General features: G+C 40.5%; 1 protein-coding gene across 1 annotated transcript in view; it reads right to left on the bottom strand.

The window, feature by feature from the left end:
* Positions 1–17,006, bottom strand: part of LOC109306982 (vitellogenin-1-like) — a 53,741-nt gene that overhangs the window by 29,881 nt on the left and 6,854 nt on the right. Inside the window, exons 7-14 of the mRNA XM_019530607.1 lie at positions 15,131–15,281; positions 14,863–15,020; positions 14,591–14,756; positions 12,170–12,295; positions 7,465–7,683; positions 5,741–5,958; positions 5,551–5,648; positions 79–203 (exon numbers count right to left, since the gene is read on the bottom strand). Coding sequence (XP_019386152.1) covers positions 79–203; positions 5,551–5,648; positions 5,741–5,958; positions 7,465–7,683; positions 12,170–12,295; positions 14,591–14,756; positions 14,863–15,020; positions 15,131–15,281 — 1,261 coding nt within the window. The remainder of the gene's footprint in view (positions 1–78; positions 204–5,550; positions 5,649–5,740; positions 5,959–7,464; positions 7,684–12,169; positions 12,296–14,590; positions 14,757–14,862; positions 15,021–15,130; positions 15,282–17,006) is intronic.

Genomic DNA, 17,006 nt, shown 5'->3' with positions numbered 1-17,006 from the left:
AAGTGAAATATAAATGCAGATAGGATTGGGGGAATAAGTGAAGCTAATCAGGGACAAATTATGAAAATGTTCATTTACCTCAAAGGGGTCAGCAATGTGTCCAAGGAAATGTGCCTTAAATGTGGACATTGCCATTGATGGGAAAATGCTGCCTGCATTGTTCGTGACCAAATATTTGGCTGCCAATCCAGTCATAAGAGATTCTAAAGAATAAAGAACACATACAATAAAACACAAGTTCAGTTTTTAAAAACACAAAGTGCAGATTGTGTTAATTTGCTAATTTCATAACACGACTGATGCAGCATGATATGAAAAGGGCCAGAAATTTCAGCCATAAAAGTGATAGTATAAAACTGTCACAAACAGAATGTTCTATATATTTGAACTATTAATGGACAAAATTACATCTCCCTGGCTCATTGCAGAGCAGCTATGCTATATTCCCAATTGCTTATGCCATATCATTTACATTGGGTAGATTCTGTAATATCAGCTTATGAGATCAGTTTACAAGACATCAGTGCAACTTGACAAAGGGGATAAGGATTTGAAACAGATTTGCCATCCTGACATTCCAAGTTTAGGAACGTGAGATAGTTATCCTATAAGGACAGATGGTGAGGTGTAGATTTGTCTCTAAATTGTTCTAAGGCAGTTTAACACATCTAGTTATAAATGCTGCAACTCTTTCCATGAAGTGACACTGATTACTCAGTAATTGTTACCTATCAAGTAAACACTGAGCAAACATAATTTATATAGATCTCCTGTTCTTTAGATTTGTCATACACAATTAAATGAGCCCTTGTATACAGCAAATGTTCAGAGCAACAATTAGATGGTGGTGTACCAAAGTGGGGCAGTTATGTGCAGTCTACTTTCCCTGAGCTGTATGGCTAGGGACAAACATTCAAAAAGCCTGAATTGATTCAATCTTTGCAGGTTAGTCTAACCTGGCTAGGCTAAATCCATTTTGTAACCAGACAGACATCTGAGAAATGCAGGCACATGCCTGCAGTGGCTCAGGCTAGAAGCCGGGGGGCAATACAGCAGCCCTCCCTTCCCTTTTGAAGGGCTGATCTGAGGGGGGCATGGCCAGGCCCTGGCAGGACAGAGCATTCATCAGCTCTGTTATCACTCCATTTAACACCCCATCAGAAAACAAAGCCTTGCTCAGAACATGCTCTTCTTAAACAGCTTTTTCCAAAGGAAGGAATGCAGGGACTGCAGGAATCTGAACTGTTGATTACCTCCAAATAGCCCTAAGTGGACACTGTCCTATCTGCCTTACACAGCATTAGCTAGCATACCACATGCTGGCTATAGTCTGTGATGTGGGAGAGAGCAGGAAGGGATCTTTGCTTAAGCAGCAAGTGGTGAGGGTGGGGAGGGGGCACAGGGAAGCCAGCAGACATGCTATGCCTGCAAGTCTCTGCTGGAGCTGCAGCTAGGGAGCAGAGGGGAGAAGCCAGCCCTGCTGTGGAGCAGAGAGCCCAGCCCAGAGGCATGCCGGGATGCTGGAGGAGTATGATTTACCTTAAACCATAAAAGGGTCTGGGACAGACATTGCATGAACTGGCTTAAGTCAAATCAGTTCAGTCTGATACTACATTCAACCAAGTTTATCTAAAACCTGTTTCAGCCATTTTCAAACTGGTTTATGTGCACTGAACATCTGCTGTTACAGGTTTAAACCAGTTTCTGATCACTTAAACCAGTTTATGTGTAATGTCTGTCCCTAGCCTATTAGAACAACCTGCACATTTCTCTAAGAAACCTGGGTTTCAATAACAACAAAATTAAAATCACAATTTGGAATCAACATAGGCACTTGGGCATCTCTGCCATAATTCCTCCCCTAACTCCCTGTGCCATTACTAATCCAGATGCAAGGAGGCTGAATGGTACGTCTACATGTTCATTAATGCATCCTTGCTACTGCGCATTTAGTTTAGTACCTCTAATATGAAATATTAGATAAAGTCTCAGCAGTTATGCCAATGTGCAGTAGCAAAGGCAAACTTTTTTTTGTGATGCTTAAGGTGCACTAGACTAATTCTACTGTGCATTAGTATGTTTTTTGCCCAAATGTGCTAATGCACAGTAGAAAAGTCTACTGCAGTAAGGCATTTCATATAGACTTCCCCTCTACATGAGATATCTGTCCCTGGAGAATTCTCTTTACATCAGAATTATTCTCCATATGGTAGAGAACTGGTTTTAGGGACTGATTACATAAAAATTGCACCCGCAAACTAACTGAATTGCTCTGGAGGATGCTCAGGCAAAAGTGAATTAAAGTATTAGGAAATATATTTTTTTAAAGTTATGTGTAGAAATTAGCCTCTCATTTCCCATTAACTTCAAGGAAAGGACTATACTTAAATTCCATGAAAAATTTAGCTAAAATGTAAGGATCAGAGAGAAGTATCCTCTGGTTCACAAATATGCAACAGATCAGCACCTATGCCATCTGTGAGCCCCTACTACATTTGAGACAGCCTGCCACTTGAAAACCAGTCATCAACTTCCTCCTCCTTAAACTTATTTATTCCAACACAGGTGTTCACCCTGCTATTGCATAGACTCATCATACTGTATTGTTACTGAATACCATGTAATTTTGTCTGGTTTTCACACGTAACTCCTTAGGACTAATTTCATTTCTATCCTATGTATTTTAAAATCACAGTGCACATTTAGGACATGCCAAACATACTGCTAAATGAAAAGGAATATTAAAATGTTTTTGTCCAATTCCCTTTACCCATTATGTGTTATTTGACTATGCTGTATCTTTAACTCCAAAAAGTATCTCAAAACAATTAAGTAGGTGTTTAATGTTCATTGGCCCATATGATGCAGCCCCATCATGCAATGTAGAAATCTAATAGTTAATGGCTAGATGGCTATGATTTTAATACTGACTCCAATTTGGCAGAAAATAAGACTTTCAAAACAGGAGAATGGATCTTCACCATGTAAATTAAAGAAAGAACTCGTTTAGCTCAGCAGTGGTGGGCTTTATTCTCTAACTTGCCCACCCATAAGTGTAGGACATGATACATTTAACCATTTTTTTATAGGTGCATGTTTTTTACATTCTGAATCCTTGTGGTTGAAATAAATATTGTATTTACTGTCTGTGTCTACCTGAGACATTGACTGTGCAGTTACAGTGTAGTCATTTAGTACTTGCATACACAAGCACTAACTGATTCCACAATAACTGGTGTTACTGCACAGTAGTGTTCCTGAATGACTTTTTGGTGATGCTGACTGCACAGCTGTAATGAGCTACTGCGCAGTCAGTGTCTTGTGTAGATGCAGCTACTGACACTTAATAAGAAGCATTGCTTATAAATGATTATATGATTGCACAAAATATATTAACTTGAAGAGAACATAGTTATTCATTCACCAGCAGTGTATGCTACTAACTCAGACTCCTTCAGTGTGCACAGAAAATATCTACTAATGGAAAAAAATCATGTTGACACTGTCAGATGATGCACTGCAGCTATTATATCTGGAGAGATGTGACAACACCCGCTTGTATCTGACTAGATGTCATCTTCCAAGGAAGACTGAGAGACTGACAGAAAAATCAGGGATGACAAAAAGCAACATTCAAAAATGAAATCCAAAAAATATGAATATATATATTTTCTGGCACAATGCTGCAAAAATTCTAGTGTATGAAGACCCAAGTTCTACCCCTCGTCCATATCTGGAGTGACACCTTACACACTGAGCCCTCCTTTTGATTTTAGTGGTACTACTCAGGGGCTGAAGGTACCATTCCATGTTGGGAAGAATTTGGGTCAGAGTTATTTTCAAATGATATACAGTGGGTTGTCATTAAAAACTAAGCATTTACCACCTTAAGCATCTGCAATACCAAGAGCATACTTCTGCTCTTAGCATAATAATAGACACTGTATTATTGTAGTCACTATGGTAACACCTCTAGGATAAAGTCACTAAATACACATTTTACATGTGACCCAGTAGTTTCCTCCTACATCAGTGCAATAGAGGACTGATTCCATGTAACCAACTGAGTTTTCCAAATGAAAAATTAGCATGTGAGAAAAAAGAATTGGGCCTTGAAGTCTCCAGAATTGAAAAGTTTGCACATTAAATTCTGTCTCTCATCAACTCCTAACACTTGTCTTAATCAATAAAACAGTAACAATCACTGATTTGCTACAATCCTTGGCCACAACCAGAAAAAACAATTTATTCCCACAGAGTGCCCCTTCTCACTACCCCCACAGTTACTGCTCGTGCTCAAACTGATTTATTTTAAAGGCAAGAATAAAAGAAGGAAACGTGTGCCTAAAACTGGAAACATGTATCTGCTTATTACTGGAAAATGTCTCTCTCCCTGAATGCATTTTAAAAGGTAAAAAAGTTCACACAGAACATATTAATGATTGTATTTCTTCAGGCACTCTCTGTCTGCCTCTCTGAGGTAGCAAGCATGTGTATCATATATTACTGTGGTCACAGTGGTATGTACTATACTTATTTTTATTGTACAGCAGATTAAATGGTCATGTAAAATCCATGAAATGGAGGCAAAGCTATAACAAGGTTTACTAAGGTATTGCAAAAAATGTACATCTACATTTAGCACCGCAGGCTTACAGTATTTCAAGGACACATTTTCTACTGCTTATTTAAAAAAATAGCTCTAAATATATTGATGAATTACAAAAGCACTCAAACATTCGAGAGTTCTCCTGGATAAGCTACATACATAAGGACATGTGATTAGATATAATCTGCCTAACCTGATGGTTATATGCCATGGTCAACATAATAAGGGAGCACTTAATTTCTATTCTAAAAGATAATTTGAATGGAAATAACTGTAATCTAGCTCTGCAAGCAAGAAGTAGTGATCTTCTTTGGCTCACTCCTACCACTAGTGGCTATATCCTGTCCTTGAACATGTGCAACTTCAATTGATAGAAGCGGTATATCATTCACTTTTGGTGCAGAATCTACTGCATTGTCGTGGAGAATTATGAGTATCAAGTTACAAAAAAAAGCTAAGAATGTCTATTGAAATTAGTATTTCATAAGGGAAAACAAACATCCTAGTAATGGTTTGATACATAATTTCACACTTGGATATTTAAGATGGGCAAGGGCTGAGCATTCATAGGAACAGTTGGATTTAATGAATGTCATAGATTCTTAGGTGTTTTAGACATCAGGCCACTGCCTAAATGTCAGGTTTGGTACCCAATTTTAGTTTGGTATCTAACAATAGTTTGGAAATTTGGCCTATGCCTGCTTTGTCCAATACTTGCCACTATAAACTGTGTTGCCTTGATGAAATACAATATGAAATGTGCAGGAATCTAAACCTTTAATCTAGGGAGGGAAGAATTTGTAGGTATATCATGCAACTAACAAGCTATTCAGTAACATCTGGGTAGAACTGGTCCCATAGTTTGCATGATTTTTCTCTTGAGCCCATCTGCATTTTCCTGCAAAGTCAAGAAACACCAGGTGAAGAAAATGGAGCCTTACCTCTGAATATACTGAAGCCGAAAATTCTGCTGAACCTATAGTGAGGTCTGTCAAGTTTGGGACTTAGTATTCTGATAACCATTCTACAGGCAGAAGCCCTGTAAGATTTAATGAATTGTACTGTATTAACATCTCAATGACAGGTTGCATCAAATTCCTCTTTTAAATTAAAAGTGTGTAATCCCCTTACATTACTTGGAGATCTGGAGCTGTGCTTCTACCCAGTACCCTCAGGTAAGAATAGATGAAATTTGTCACTTGCATGCTCGGTTCCTTTAGCATAGCATTGGCTAAAGTCATCAATACCGGAAGACTTGGTTTGGTTTCAAACAGAACCACTGCAGCTACCATTCGGACTTGAGGATGGATTTTGCAATTCAGGAAAATTTCAAGGGTAATTTCTTGGATCTGAAAATAGTTGATAAATGGTAAGCCACTGTATGTTTCAAGTTTCATTGATGATAGTTTAGTTTTTCTTTCCTTTCTCACTAGTAAAATACGGCACTTGTTTTAGAAAAAAATATCCATTGTTATCTTTTTATTTAATTGAAACAAGTCACATGTATTCATAGTTTCATGGAATTTAATGCTGGAAGGAGCCATTATGAACACTGTAGTCTGACCTTCCTCATAACTCAGGAAAATACCACTTCACCTGATAATTTCTAAATCAAACACTTGACTTCTCCTTGAGAAAATAGCAAATCTCTTGAAAAGGCATTGTCTTTAATCAAAACCTTCACCTAAAGAACAACCCAAGTTAAGGCATTCCAGTAAATAGTCTCACTTAACATTTCTGCCTTATGTCCAGTTTGAATTTGTCAAATTTCAACTTCCTACCACGTGATCTCATTAGGATACAGCTACAACATTTCCACACTACCATTATGTCTTTTTCAGCTAAATTAAAGAACAGTCAGCTATATGAAATCACTATCCCATGTAGGTACTTTTAGACAGTGATCAAGTTACAGCTTCATTTTATGCAATGTATTGCACATTTTTATCATGACCAGTATGGTCTAGCCTGTACATTGCATCCAAGCTGTGTAATGTAAGGCCCTGATCCAGAAGAATTTAAAGAACTTTGGATCAAACCTAATTAACATGATGCTATTTCAATTATGTGCATTAGTAAATGTCAAGATGAAACTGGAGAGAAGGATGCAGTAGTTTCTAAATGTAAGTAACTATTTCAAAACCGAGCAATAAAATGACACATTGCAGGAGTAATTAATGAAAATGTGGGTGTGCTATATGCCACAAACCTGGGAATTAAGCTGTTTCCTGAATGGTAAAATCCCAGTAACAGACTTTAGGAATGCTCTAGATCAGGTTTTTCAAATACACGCAGTATGTACGCACAAATGTAACTTAGTAGCTGTCTGGGTCATAGAAGGATTGCCAGGCTCCAGGAGGCTGTGGGTGAGGTGGGGGCAGGTGGGATGGGCAGTTCCCAACCCCAATATTGCTCAGAAACTCCAAAACAGGCTTTTTTTTAATTCTGAAGATACTGTGGTACCATCCACCACTCCTCAAACCTTGCCCACATATCATATGCAGTCTGAGCTGCTGTTTCCTTGTACATTCTCTCACACAGCCAAGTTAAAATAGCACTAAATATAGCTTATATTTTTTCTCTCTTATGTCCTTGGAAAATATGAGTTTACAATGCTGACAACCTCAACAACAGACTAATGAAGGGATTGTCATACTCAGGTTTCTCCAGCATTCTGAAACACTGTAGATGAATGTCAAAAGAAATCAGAGGCACCAGCATAATGATGATTAAAGAGTTTAAAGAAAATCTGCTATTCGCTTATATGAAATGCTACCTTTGCCCAGCAACAGATAAAAGGAATGTACTCCACTTATTACAGCACATGCAAAACAAAGGTGCTTTTGTTTCCTTACCCGTCTTGTTTCATTTATAACTAAGTTTCTTAGGGCCAGCACAGCATTAATTTGGACCCTAAGTGGGAGGTCAGTGGCACTAGTTGCGTAACCTGGCATAAATTTCATGATGCGCTTTAAACTGGCTGGATGTCCCACATTCCCAATGGCCTTCAGAGCCAGAATAATTTCTTCTTCATTGGACCTGCTGGCTGCTTCTGCTGCAAGGTCATGGAGTGGCTGGAAAAAAAATTTTTTTTTTAAACAAGTTACTTTTAGCTGCTGCGTTATTCTTTTCCTCATAACCCCTTATCCCCACTTTCACTGCTGCTTGAGGCTTGATTTATGTTTAAAATATTTTCAAGTACCTTTAGTATTCCCTAAATAAGCTAGATTTTTACCTCTGGAGACTGATATTTGCAATTTATTCATGGAACAAATGCAACATAGGCAGCAGTGATGAACAGCTCCCAACTCTTCCTCATCAATACACCTTAAACACAATGGGTGAAATTTATGAAGGCACAAAAGTCAGGCACAGGCTAACTCTCATTGACTTTCAATGAGAATTTGGAATCTAGATGTTGTGTATTTGAAAATCTCTTTCTGCCAATTTATGGACCATTCCTAGAGGCATAAAGATAAACTATTTTTGAGGTTCATTAATCAATGGTCTATCTAATGATATGGCTAGTAAGGGCGTCACTTAGAAGCAGGGTTCTCTCCAAGGTGTGCGTGTGTGCAACTGCACATGATTTAAAATCTTGCCATGCACTACCTTATTAATGCTGCACGCCAGCCCAGAGAGGAGCTGGGTGCAGAGCACAGCGGAGGCACCGGGGCCAGTGCAGGACACTTATGAGAAAGCCCAGGATGAGGTGAGGACAGGAGCTGGGGCTGGCACCAGGGAATTGCTCCACTCCCCAGCCTCCTTGCTCCCCAAGGCAAGGAGAGGTGAGGTGAAGCGAGGCGGGGGCTGGGGACTGGCACAGACTGTGTCTGCAGCATGCAGCACTGGTGGCTGCCCTGCCCAGAAGCTGTGCACACTGGCTGGGGGGGCCCTCCTGCTGGTGGGTGTGTGCACACTGTCCCAGGGGGAGTGGGCTGGGTTTGGCCCCACGTGGAGTGTAGCAGGGGCAGCTGCAGGGCACACGAGATGCAATTAATTGGTTGCCTGCCTATGGGCTGGATTAATTTGCCCATAGGAATACATGGGGTTGACATTGCGCCTGCTAGTTCCCATAGGAATACATGGGGTTGACCTGGGGGCCAAGATTCCCCATAGGAATACATGGGGGTTGGCATTGCGCCTGCTAGTTGCCATAGGAATACATGGGGTTGACCTGGGGGCCATGTTTTGCCCACCCCTGAGATAGGACTTGGGGTTCCATCTTTGGTAGTGTGCAAACTCCTACTGACTTCTGTAACAGCTCTTGAAAGAATCTTACATGACTGATAGCTTTTCAGTGTGAAATAACTGCAGTTCCCCATAAATACATTACCTTGTAATTACCTTGTAATTGCTAACTCCAATTCTTATTCTTGCAGCCTGGAGTTCTAGAATATTTTGAGTTCAACGCTTCACCTTCCAATGCGCTCCCCAGCCCCTTTGGGCTCCAGACCCCTGGCCCTGTTCCACATGTCATCTCAGTCCCCTGGGGTCCCTGGCCCAGGCAAGGCTCCTCTCCATCAATCCATCCATCCCAGTCCCCTGGGGTCCCTGACTCTAGACAAGGCTACTCACCCTCTACTACAGTCCCAGGGTCCCTGACCCTTATGGGGGTCTATGCAGGGTGCCCCTCAGGCACTTGTGATTTCTGAAGCAGTGCATGCTGAAAGGGGGAGGAAGGACTGAAACGGCATGCTCATGGACTGAAGCAGTGCACTCACAGATCACTACACCTTAGACCAGGCTTGTCCAACATATGGCCTGTGGGCTGCCATGCAGCCCTCCAAGCCATTTTCTGAGACCTGAGGTGCTGCGATGGGATATGAAAGTAAACACTGTCCTTTCATTTCATGGGGGTGAGGTGATACCACTTCCTGTGAGGTCTTTGAATATGGCTTGCCAGCCCACTGGGTGATAAAAAGTTCACGATCCGGCCCCACATTCAAAAAGGTTGGACACTCCGGCCTTAGAGGGAACATTGCCTAGAAACAACTGTAAGGGCAACTTTCATAGTAGGAAATAACAACCTGGCGGCCAGGCCATTTTACATCATTTCTTGGAAAGCAACCAGATCCTGAAACATTTTATTCATGGGATAGAATAAGGATTTGTGGATAAGAACACTTAGTTTTTAAATGTGTGGCCAGAACCAGGCTGGTTTTCTTGAATAGTACAAAACTCTTCTCAATGTGTAAGTAAGGGTTCTAAAAATAGGCAAAATATCATAGATTGTTTTTTATATATCAAATGGGATAAAAGACCACCTCTTGTTTTTATGCTATCACATTTGTGATCCACTGATGCATTTAAGAACTTACAGGTACACAGGATGAAACTGAGTCAAACCCAACATTTCAAACATGTTGAGAAGCACTGTATGATCATTTGCTTTGGTTTAAAAATCTCCCACCTTCCTCAGAAACATTTGCCTTAATCATTTGGGAGGCCATGTGGCTGAGGAATCAGTTGGCAAGTATCTACTATTATTTTCCTGTGCCAGGTGGTATCATGCTGAAACATATCATGCTGCTCTCCTCTGGCACTACCTCCTGAATTAAAGTAATGTAGTTACCTTAATACGGTGTTGCAGATGGGCCTATCAGCTTTGACATACAAACACAGGTATAATACTTCTGGTTCAAAGGTAGAACTCAGAGCAGCACAGAGGTATTTACTAGGGCTGTACGAAGCTTCGGTAGCTGATTCGATTCGGAGGAGATTTGGCCTGAATCTCCAAATCAGAATCGAATCAGGAGACCCATTCCAAATCAATTCAGAGAGATAGCAGATTCAGAAGGCTTGCAGCAAACACCCCACCACACCTCCTTGGATCCTGCTGTTCCTGAAGGTGAACCTCCCGCTGCTCGGGTTTCCCAAGCTCCATGTTCAGACGGAGTGAGTGCCACCCACCTCACTGCACACCTATTTGCATTTTAGTTTGCTTTCAGTACCATGAGGTGCACTTTCACAGAAACCGCTGCACTACTCTGCCTGAAACATGGAAGGCCTCATGCCTGCCTTAGGGGCTACCATCCCTGCTGTTTTCATCCCGCTCTCCCTTAACACACACAAGTGATATGAGTTTTCCTTTCAACAGTTTGAGGTGCACTTTCACAGAAACACCTGCACCTATCTCATTGAAACCTGGCAGGCTTCATGCCCTCAGAAGGGACTACCATCCCTGCTGTTTTCATTTGAATCTTCAAAAAATGACAAAGTTATAGGTATTTTAGTTATAGCTTTTCCCCATTATCATCTACGGCTGAATCTCTGAATCAGCACTGAATCTTTGAAACTGAATCAGCTAAATTGAATTGGGACAGTGATTCAAATCAATTAATTGAATCACTGTCCCCCCAAACTGTCTGAATCTGAATCCAAAGTGAATACTTGCTGCTTCACACAGGCCTAGTATTTACCATCACCATGCCTGGTACAGTTAGTGGTACAAATGTGACCAAGTAGCAGTGGACTCAGGGCACCTAGGCTCTGTTCCCAAACCTGTCATTTGCTTGCCACAAAGCTCTGAATGAATCACTTTTCCTTTATGTTCCTTTCAGTTTTTCTTACTCTAAAAGAAAGACAATGCTACTTAGCACCCATGTGAAGTGCTTTGAGGATGTAATAATGAAAACACGATATAAAAATTAAACATTACTGTCAGTGGGTCTACACATGCAATTAATTTGAAGCAATAAACTTCAGAGCAGTTTGAGCCAGAGTAAACTACTCCTGAGTGCAGTGTCTACATGGGTGCCTAGGACACCAGCAATCTGAGCTGTGGCAGAGCAGTTTACAACTGGGGCTGCTCCTGCCCTTCTCTGCCTTGGGCTATGGGAGGTGGGGAGAGGGGGAATCAGGTGGTGTTGAGGCTGGCTGGGGTATGAGGATGCTGAAAGTGTGGAGCTGTATGGTTAGGCAGCAGGCAGGAGTCTGGCCCTTTGCTGCCTGTACTGACCAGGCACAATTTATGCCCAGGGTTAGAGTCTATATGTGCATTTAATCACAATTAATTACTCTGCTGTAAAATAGTACTGTCAGTGATAGTACCATCTTACAGTGGTGTTAATTGGTTTACTGTGGCCTAATACCTTTGCACTTGTTGACATTGATGATTTACTCTGCAGCTATTTAATCTACTCCACAGTAATGCACATGGGTAGACATGGCCAAGGTAATCAGGGTAATCTAACAGTTTGAATTGATGACACAGTCCTTGCTTTATAGGTGAATCACTGAGTAAATAGGGCAGGGATGTCATTGTCTTCATATTCCTTAGTTTTAACATCTAATAAGTACTTATATTTGTAAATACCTCAGGGGAGTATGAGGGGACTTAATAAAAGGTTATAAAGGATTCTGAGATAGTCATGAGGCCATGAAGGCATCAAGAATTAAGGCCTTTCCCTAGTCTTTCTCCTCTCTTACTCCAAAGAGGAAATCCTGTGTTTAATTAGCTGTGATTTCTTTGTCCATACAGATTTATAAATTCAAAGTAAGCGTTAAATGTTATTTTTTTCCCTTGAAAGATAAATAAAAGACATTCAGGCTGTGTACCTGGAGAGCTGGCCCAGAGCAGGATTCTGAGACAAAGCAGTACTTGTGAACCAATGATCCATAGGTAAGATAGGAAATTTTGTGAAGTAAAGTTCCTGAGCGTGGATGCACTTTTTTCAGGATGAGCTATGGAGAAAACGTTTCATAATTACCACCATTAGCAATTCATGAAAGAAAAAATGCCTTCCAGCATATTTTAAACAAATGTGAATTCAAGACAGGACAAATGCATAGCAACTAAGATTCCCTGAAAAGATAGGCCTGGTGGATGATGACCCTAACAAAATTCAGAGACTTTTCAGGTGAGGTTTGTTATTTTAATAAGAATACCTTAAAAAAATGGGTTGTACACTCCCATTACTATCTAAAGGATGAAAAAATCACTTCATTAGGAAAGGTGAACTTTTGCTATTAATAAGACCTGAAGAGTTCATAAAATTCACAAAGCCATGGGTGCCCTTTTTCTCTTTTAATAGCTCAGCTAAAGGGAAAAAGAAAGAACAAAAGAACTAAGATTCATTCTAACTAGATCCTCGTACTATAGACAGAAGGAATTCTTCACATGACACAAAGTGCTGACCTGAGACTTCAACCAACTGCCTTTTGCTCTGTACCTGATCTCCACTGACTTTCTTAGGCTCCTGGCAACTGTTAAAACAATGGTGCAGTTTGCAGTTGGAGGAATTACCAAACATTGCACTTCCTGTCATTGTACACATGCATTGCAGGAGGTGCAATGTTTCAAATGAGACACAAAATTTTTCTGACCCCATTGGCACCACTTCTGAGCTGCTCCCAATCCAGTCTTGAAGACTGAGCAGGGGGCAACCCTGTCCCAGACCCAGGACCAGGTACACAGCTCAACAGTCCCAGTTCTGATTCATGACCTGGGGCAGTCAGGGCCAGGTCCAACAATCAGCTGATTGTTGGCCCAGCACCAGGACAGTTCAGCTGCACATTTGGCTTTTACAACCCCAGGATTGGTGAGCTTTGGGTTTAAAAGCCATCAGATTCAGCTTGGCTTTCCACAGTCGAGGCATGCCGGGGCTGCAGATCAAGGCAGAAAAAGGCTGTTGTGTCCAGTGATTGCCAGGTTCTCAGTGGCTGGAGTTCTTTGGCTTTTCCACTTAGGGAACCTTGCAACCAGCTCTCCTGGCATCCAATTTTTGGCATCAGGTCTAGGGCTATCCCAATTGTGACACCAGTATCCCCATTGCTGCCTCCCTCCATTGCTGATGCATCAGCATCAGATTGGGGTGCTACACATTCAATTTATGGCACCATACAAACAAGCAACAAAGATGTGCCACATATTTTGTGAAATATCTTTGCAGCTGGTTTGATACTTTTTGGTGCCATAAATTGGCTGAATGTGTAACACTGTTACTATTTCCAGTGCAATTAATAGATTAATTGCTTCATAACTGTAACATATGCCAGGAGTGTTACAAGAAAAAATGTACTGTTAAATTATATTTATATAGATTCTGGATTCATACTGTGACATTTGGCAAATTAAGCAGCATAAATGGCTCAGGACCCAGGTGCATGTGGGCAGTTTTCAATTCCAGAAGCAGTCTTGGACATGCTGCAGAGGTTATATATATATAATGGAGGAGATATACATATACCTCTAAGAGCAGAGTTGAATCCACATAATACGTAAAAAATTGTACAATGGTTCTACTTTTCTTTCACCAGTTTCACACTAGCATATTTCGTAGAAACACAGAGCAGGAAGGGTCCTACTGCGCCATCAAGTCCATTTCCTACGTATTAACACTGGCCTTGCTGTCTGCTCTTTGTAGAGTTTCTCAGTGCATGGACACTGAGGCAAATCTAAAATAATGTGTGGGGCCGGACTTATGAAGGTGCAGCTGATTCTTGTGTAACTGTTTCCAGGTTTGCTCCTAACCTGCAATAAGTGAAACTTAACTACAGTAATTTTATCCCTGTTTCAGTCAGGGATAAATTACTATAGTTTAACTTCACTTACTTCAGATTACAAGTAAACAAATTAAACAGTTATTCTGGATCGGTTGATATGCCTTTGAGCAGTAAATCCTGCTACCTTAAAACCAATGTAATTGTACATCTGTTCACACCCTGAGTGAAAGATCTAATCTGCTGTAACTAATCTGTAACTGTTCACCAGGACAAAAGAATACCATAAATCAATGCAGCCAAGATTTAGACCATTTAGGAGTGTTCTACAGTTTGTTGTTTCATTTTGGCTTTGTTTTTGAGCCTGTGATTTGCAGTTTCCAACTTTCAAGGCAGTCAGGAAATAATCTCCTTTCAGCCTTGTTGAGTATATAGCAGCTTTGTGTTTTTAAAGCCTTTGCAATCTTGGCAAAGGAATAAATACAACAGATGCTAGAACTGGTAAAGAAAGATCTGAGAGTTTTTAATGTATCCTACCCCAGCTTCCTCCACCACATCACGGGTTGGTGTAGTTAAATGCAGGCCCATAAGCACTGCCTGAGCTGCTTCCAACTCGGTGAGTTCTTGCCTTTCAATTTTATGCCTTAAGAACTTGATTGCGGTATGATCAGCAACTGCAGGAATTATGTCCAAAATCCAACGCCTATAACAGAAAAGGCAACCATCATTTTCCAGAATTGCATCTGAACACATTCATTTCAGATATTCTTCAATCCCACTGTTGAGAATTAAAGTCACTATATCATTACCTGTATGCCGGCTGACTGGAAAACTGCTTCCAAACTGACTCATAAATCTCATAACTTGCTGCACGGAAAAATTGTACAAGCTTTAGGAACATCAGTGGTGCATCACTGGGAACCTGCTCATGGATGTTGTCTACCAGAGACTGCAGGGTTTCTACAATCTGCATAAAAATTAAAGTACACAGCAAAATCAAATATGCCCCAGTTCTTCCGTACACAGTAATGACAATGACTTACAGCAAAATAGTTCATTTTAGTGGTTAAACTTTACCTGACTTTCCACATTTTTTATTTTGAATAAGTGGACGGGAAGTTGGAGCAATTCACTGCCAAAGCTGTATCGAAGTAAGCCTTGTTTTCGGAAGTCTTTTGATGGGATTTCTGGGGAGCGTTTTTGCACATCACTCAAAATGAGTTTTTGTCTGCAATAAAGGACCCCAGTGAAATAACATCACAAGATGCATAATGAAAAATAAAACAAAAGAGGGGCAGCAGATATGCTTCTCCTGCATTTAATATAACAATATAGCTACAAAAAATATTGTTCTATCAAGATACCAAGGGCTTCATAAATGAATGCGTTACTCAGAACTGGTTAGGATCAGATTCAGACTTTGCTCCCCTTCAGCAACATCTACATGAGACACTGACTGCACAGTAGCTTGTTGTTATTGTGCAGTAGCACTGCGGGGCACGAAGCATGATGAGACACTACTGCTCAGTAGTAGCTACTGCGCAGTCTGCACCACCTGAAAGCTGTTTGGCAACACTACCATGCTGTAACTTCAGTTACTGCAAAATCATTTAGTACTTGTGCATAGCACTTTAGTACTAAACCATCTATGCAGTAACAACTGTGCAGTCAGCATCTCACGTAGGCGAGATGCTGCTATGTCTGAGCCTTTGGGACATAGGTACATGAGGTTACTTGGTTAAGGGAAACAGGGGCAGGAGGTGAAGGATGGAAGTTGAACGGGAGATGTGTATTATCCCATCGTGTCAGACAGCAATAATTGACGGCAGCTGCCATAAGAATTCATTGCTGAATTTGGACCTTTTTGAAAGGTTCAGAAATGTTCTCACACATCTCTAAGCTTCCTCCTTTTGCATGGAAGTGACAATAGTCAAGTACAGCAAGAAGCAATTCAGTCTTTCTATTTTCCTGAGACATCTCTAAGTCTAATGTCCCAGGGAATTTTGTAAGATAATGTGTTGTCATGAGATTTCCAACCTGATTCCTGTGGAGCAAAGATTCAGAAAAAATTGGCATAATTCAGAAAAGTATCTAAGGCTTTAAGTGCTTTTCAAACTGAACCAAACCTTCACTTTTCATTATCAAGAAAAATTTCAACAGAAGAGTGTCTTTGTAAAAATGTTCTATTGGTTATGCTTGCAGACAAAGATGGCTTGTTGATTACAGTTAAAATGAGGCTTACCAGACAATATAATAAAGTTAGGTATTTGCATTGGACATCTGAGAACAAGTCAACAGAAACAGAATCATACACAAGAGTATCTTAAAGTCTCCATTGAAAATTGGCAGGCTTACTTTCGGAATCTCTATAGAGATCTTCTAAAACATTTCCACAGACTGTTTCCATCAGGGTTTCATAAGGATTTTTGATATACTGGGAGGAGGTGGGAAAATGTTGTATTCCACACATATCAGCAAATGAATATGAACAGTGTAATTAAATGGTAAAACAATAATAACACTCCCACTGACTTCAGCAGGGACAGCTAGGCCAATGGTAAGCAAGTCTGAAAACCCAGTCCCTTCTGCATCTAAAGCCAATAAATAAAGATCCTCATAAATTTTTCCTGTGGAAGATTAAAAAAAAATTAAAACAAAGTTGGTTTCAATAAACTATTGAAACTTCAGTAGGGTTGGACTGGAAATCAGAAGGTTTAAGTTGTTAGCCAAACAGGTTTAGGTTTTGGCTATAGCGTTTTTGATGGAAATACAAAATTATCCATGGAACACACAGACTTTTCTCTCTCTCTCTGTCACACTCACACAAGAAAAACCATTAAAAACTCATTTTTTATCAAAGTTTGTGGAAAAGTTTTCAACCAGCCCATAGCGGGTCAGATAGCATATCAATATCAAGCTCCTATACAAAGTTTCCTATGCACTATCCTCCTGA

The sequence above is a fragment of the Crocodylus porosus genome, unplaced genomic scaffold, assembly GCF_001723895.1.
Source record: "Crocodylus porosus isolate Cpor-Errol unplaced genomic scaffold, CroPor_comp1, whole genome shotgun sequence".
Taxonomy (NCBI): Eukaryota; Metazoa; Chordata; order Crocodylia; family Crocodylidae; genus Crocodylus; species Crocodylus porosus.
The sequence above is the reverse complement of the archived record's forward strand: the minus strand, read 5'-3'. Positions and strand labels throughout refer to the sequence as shown.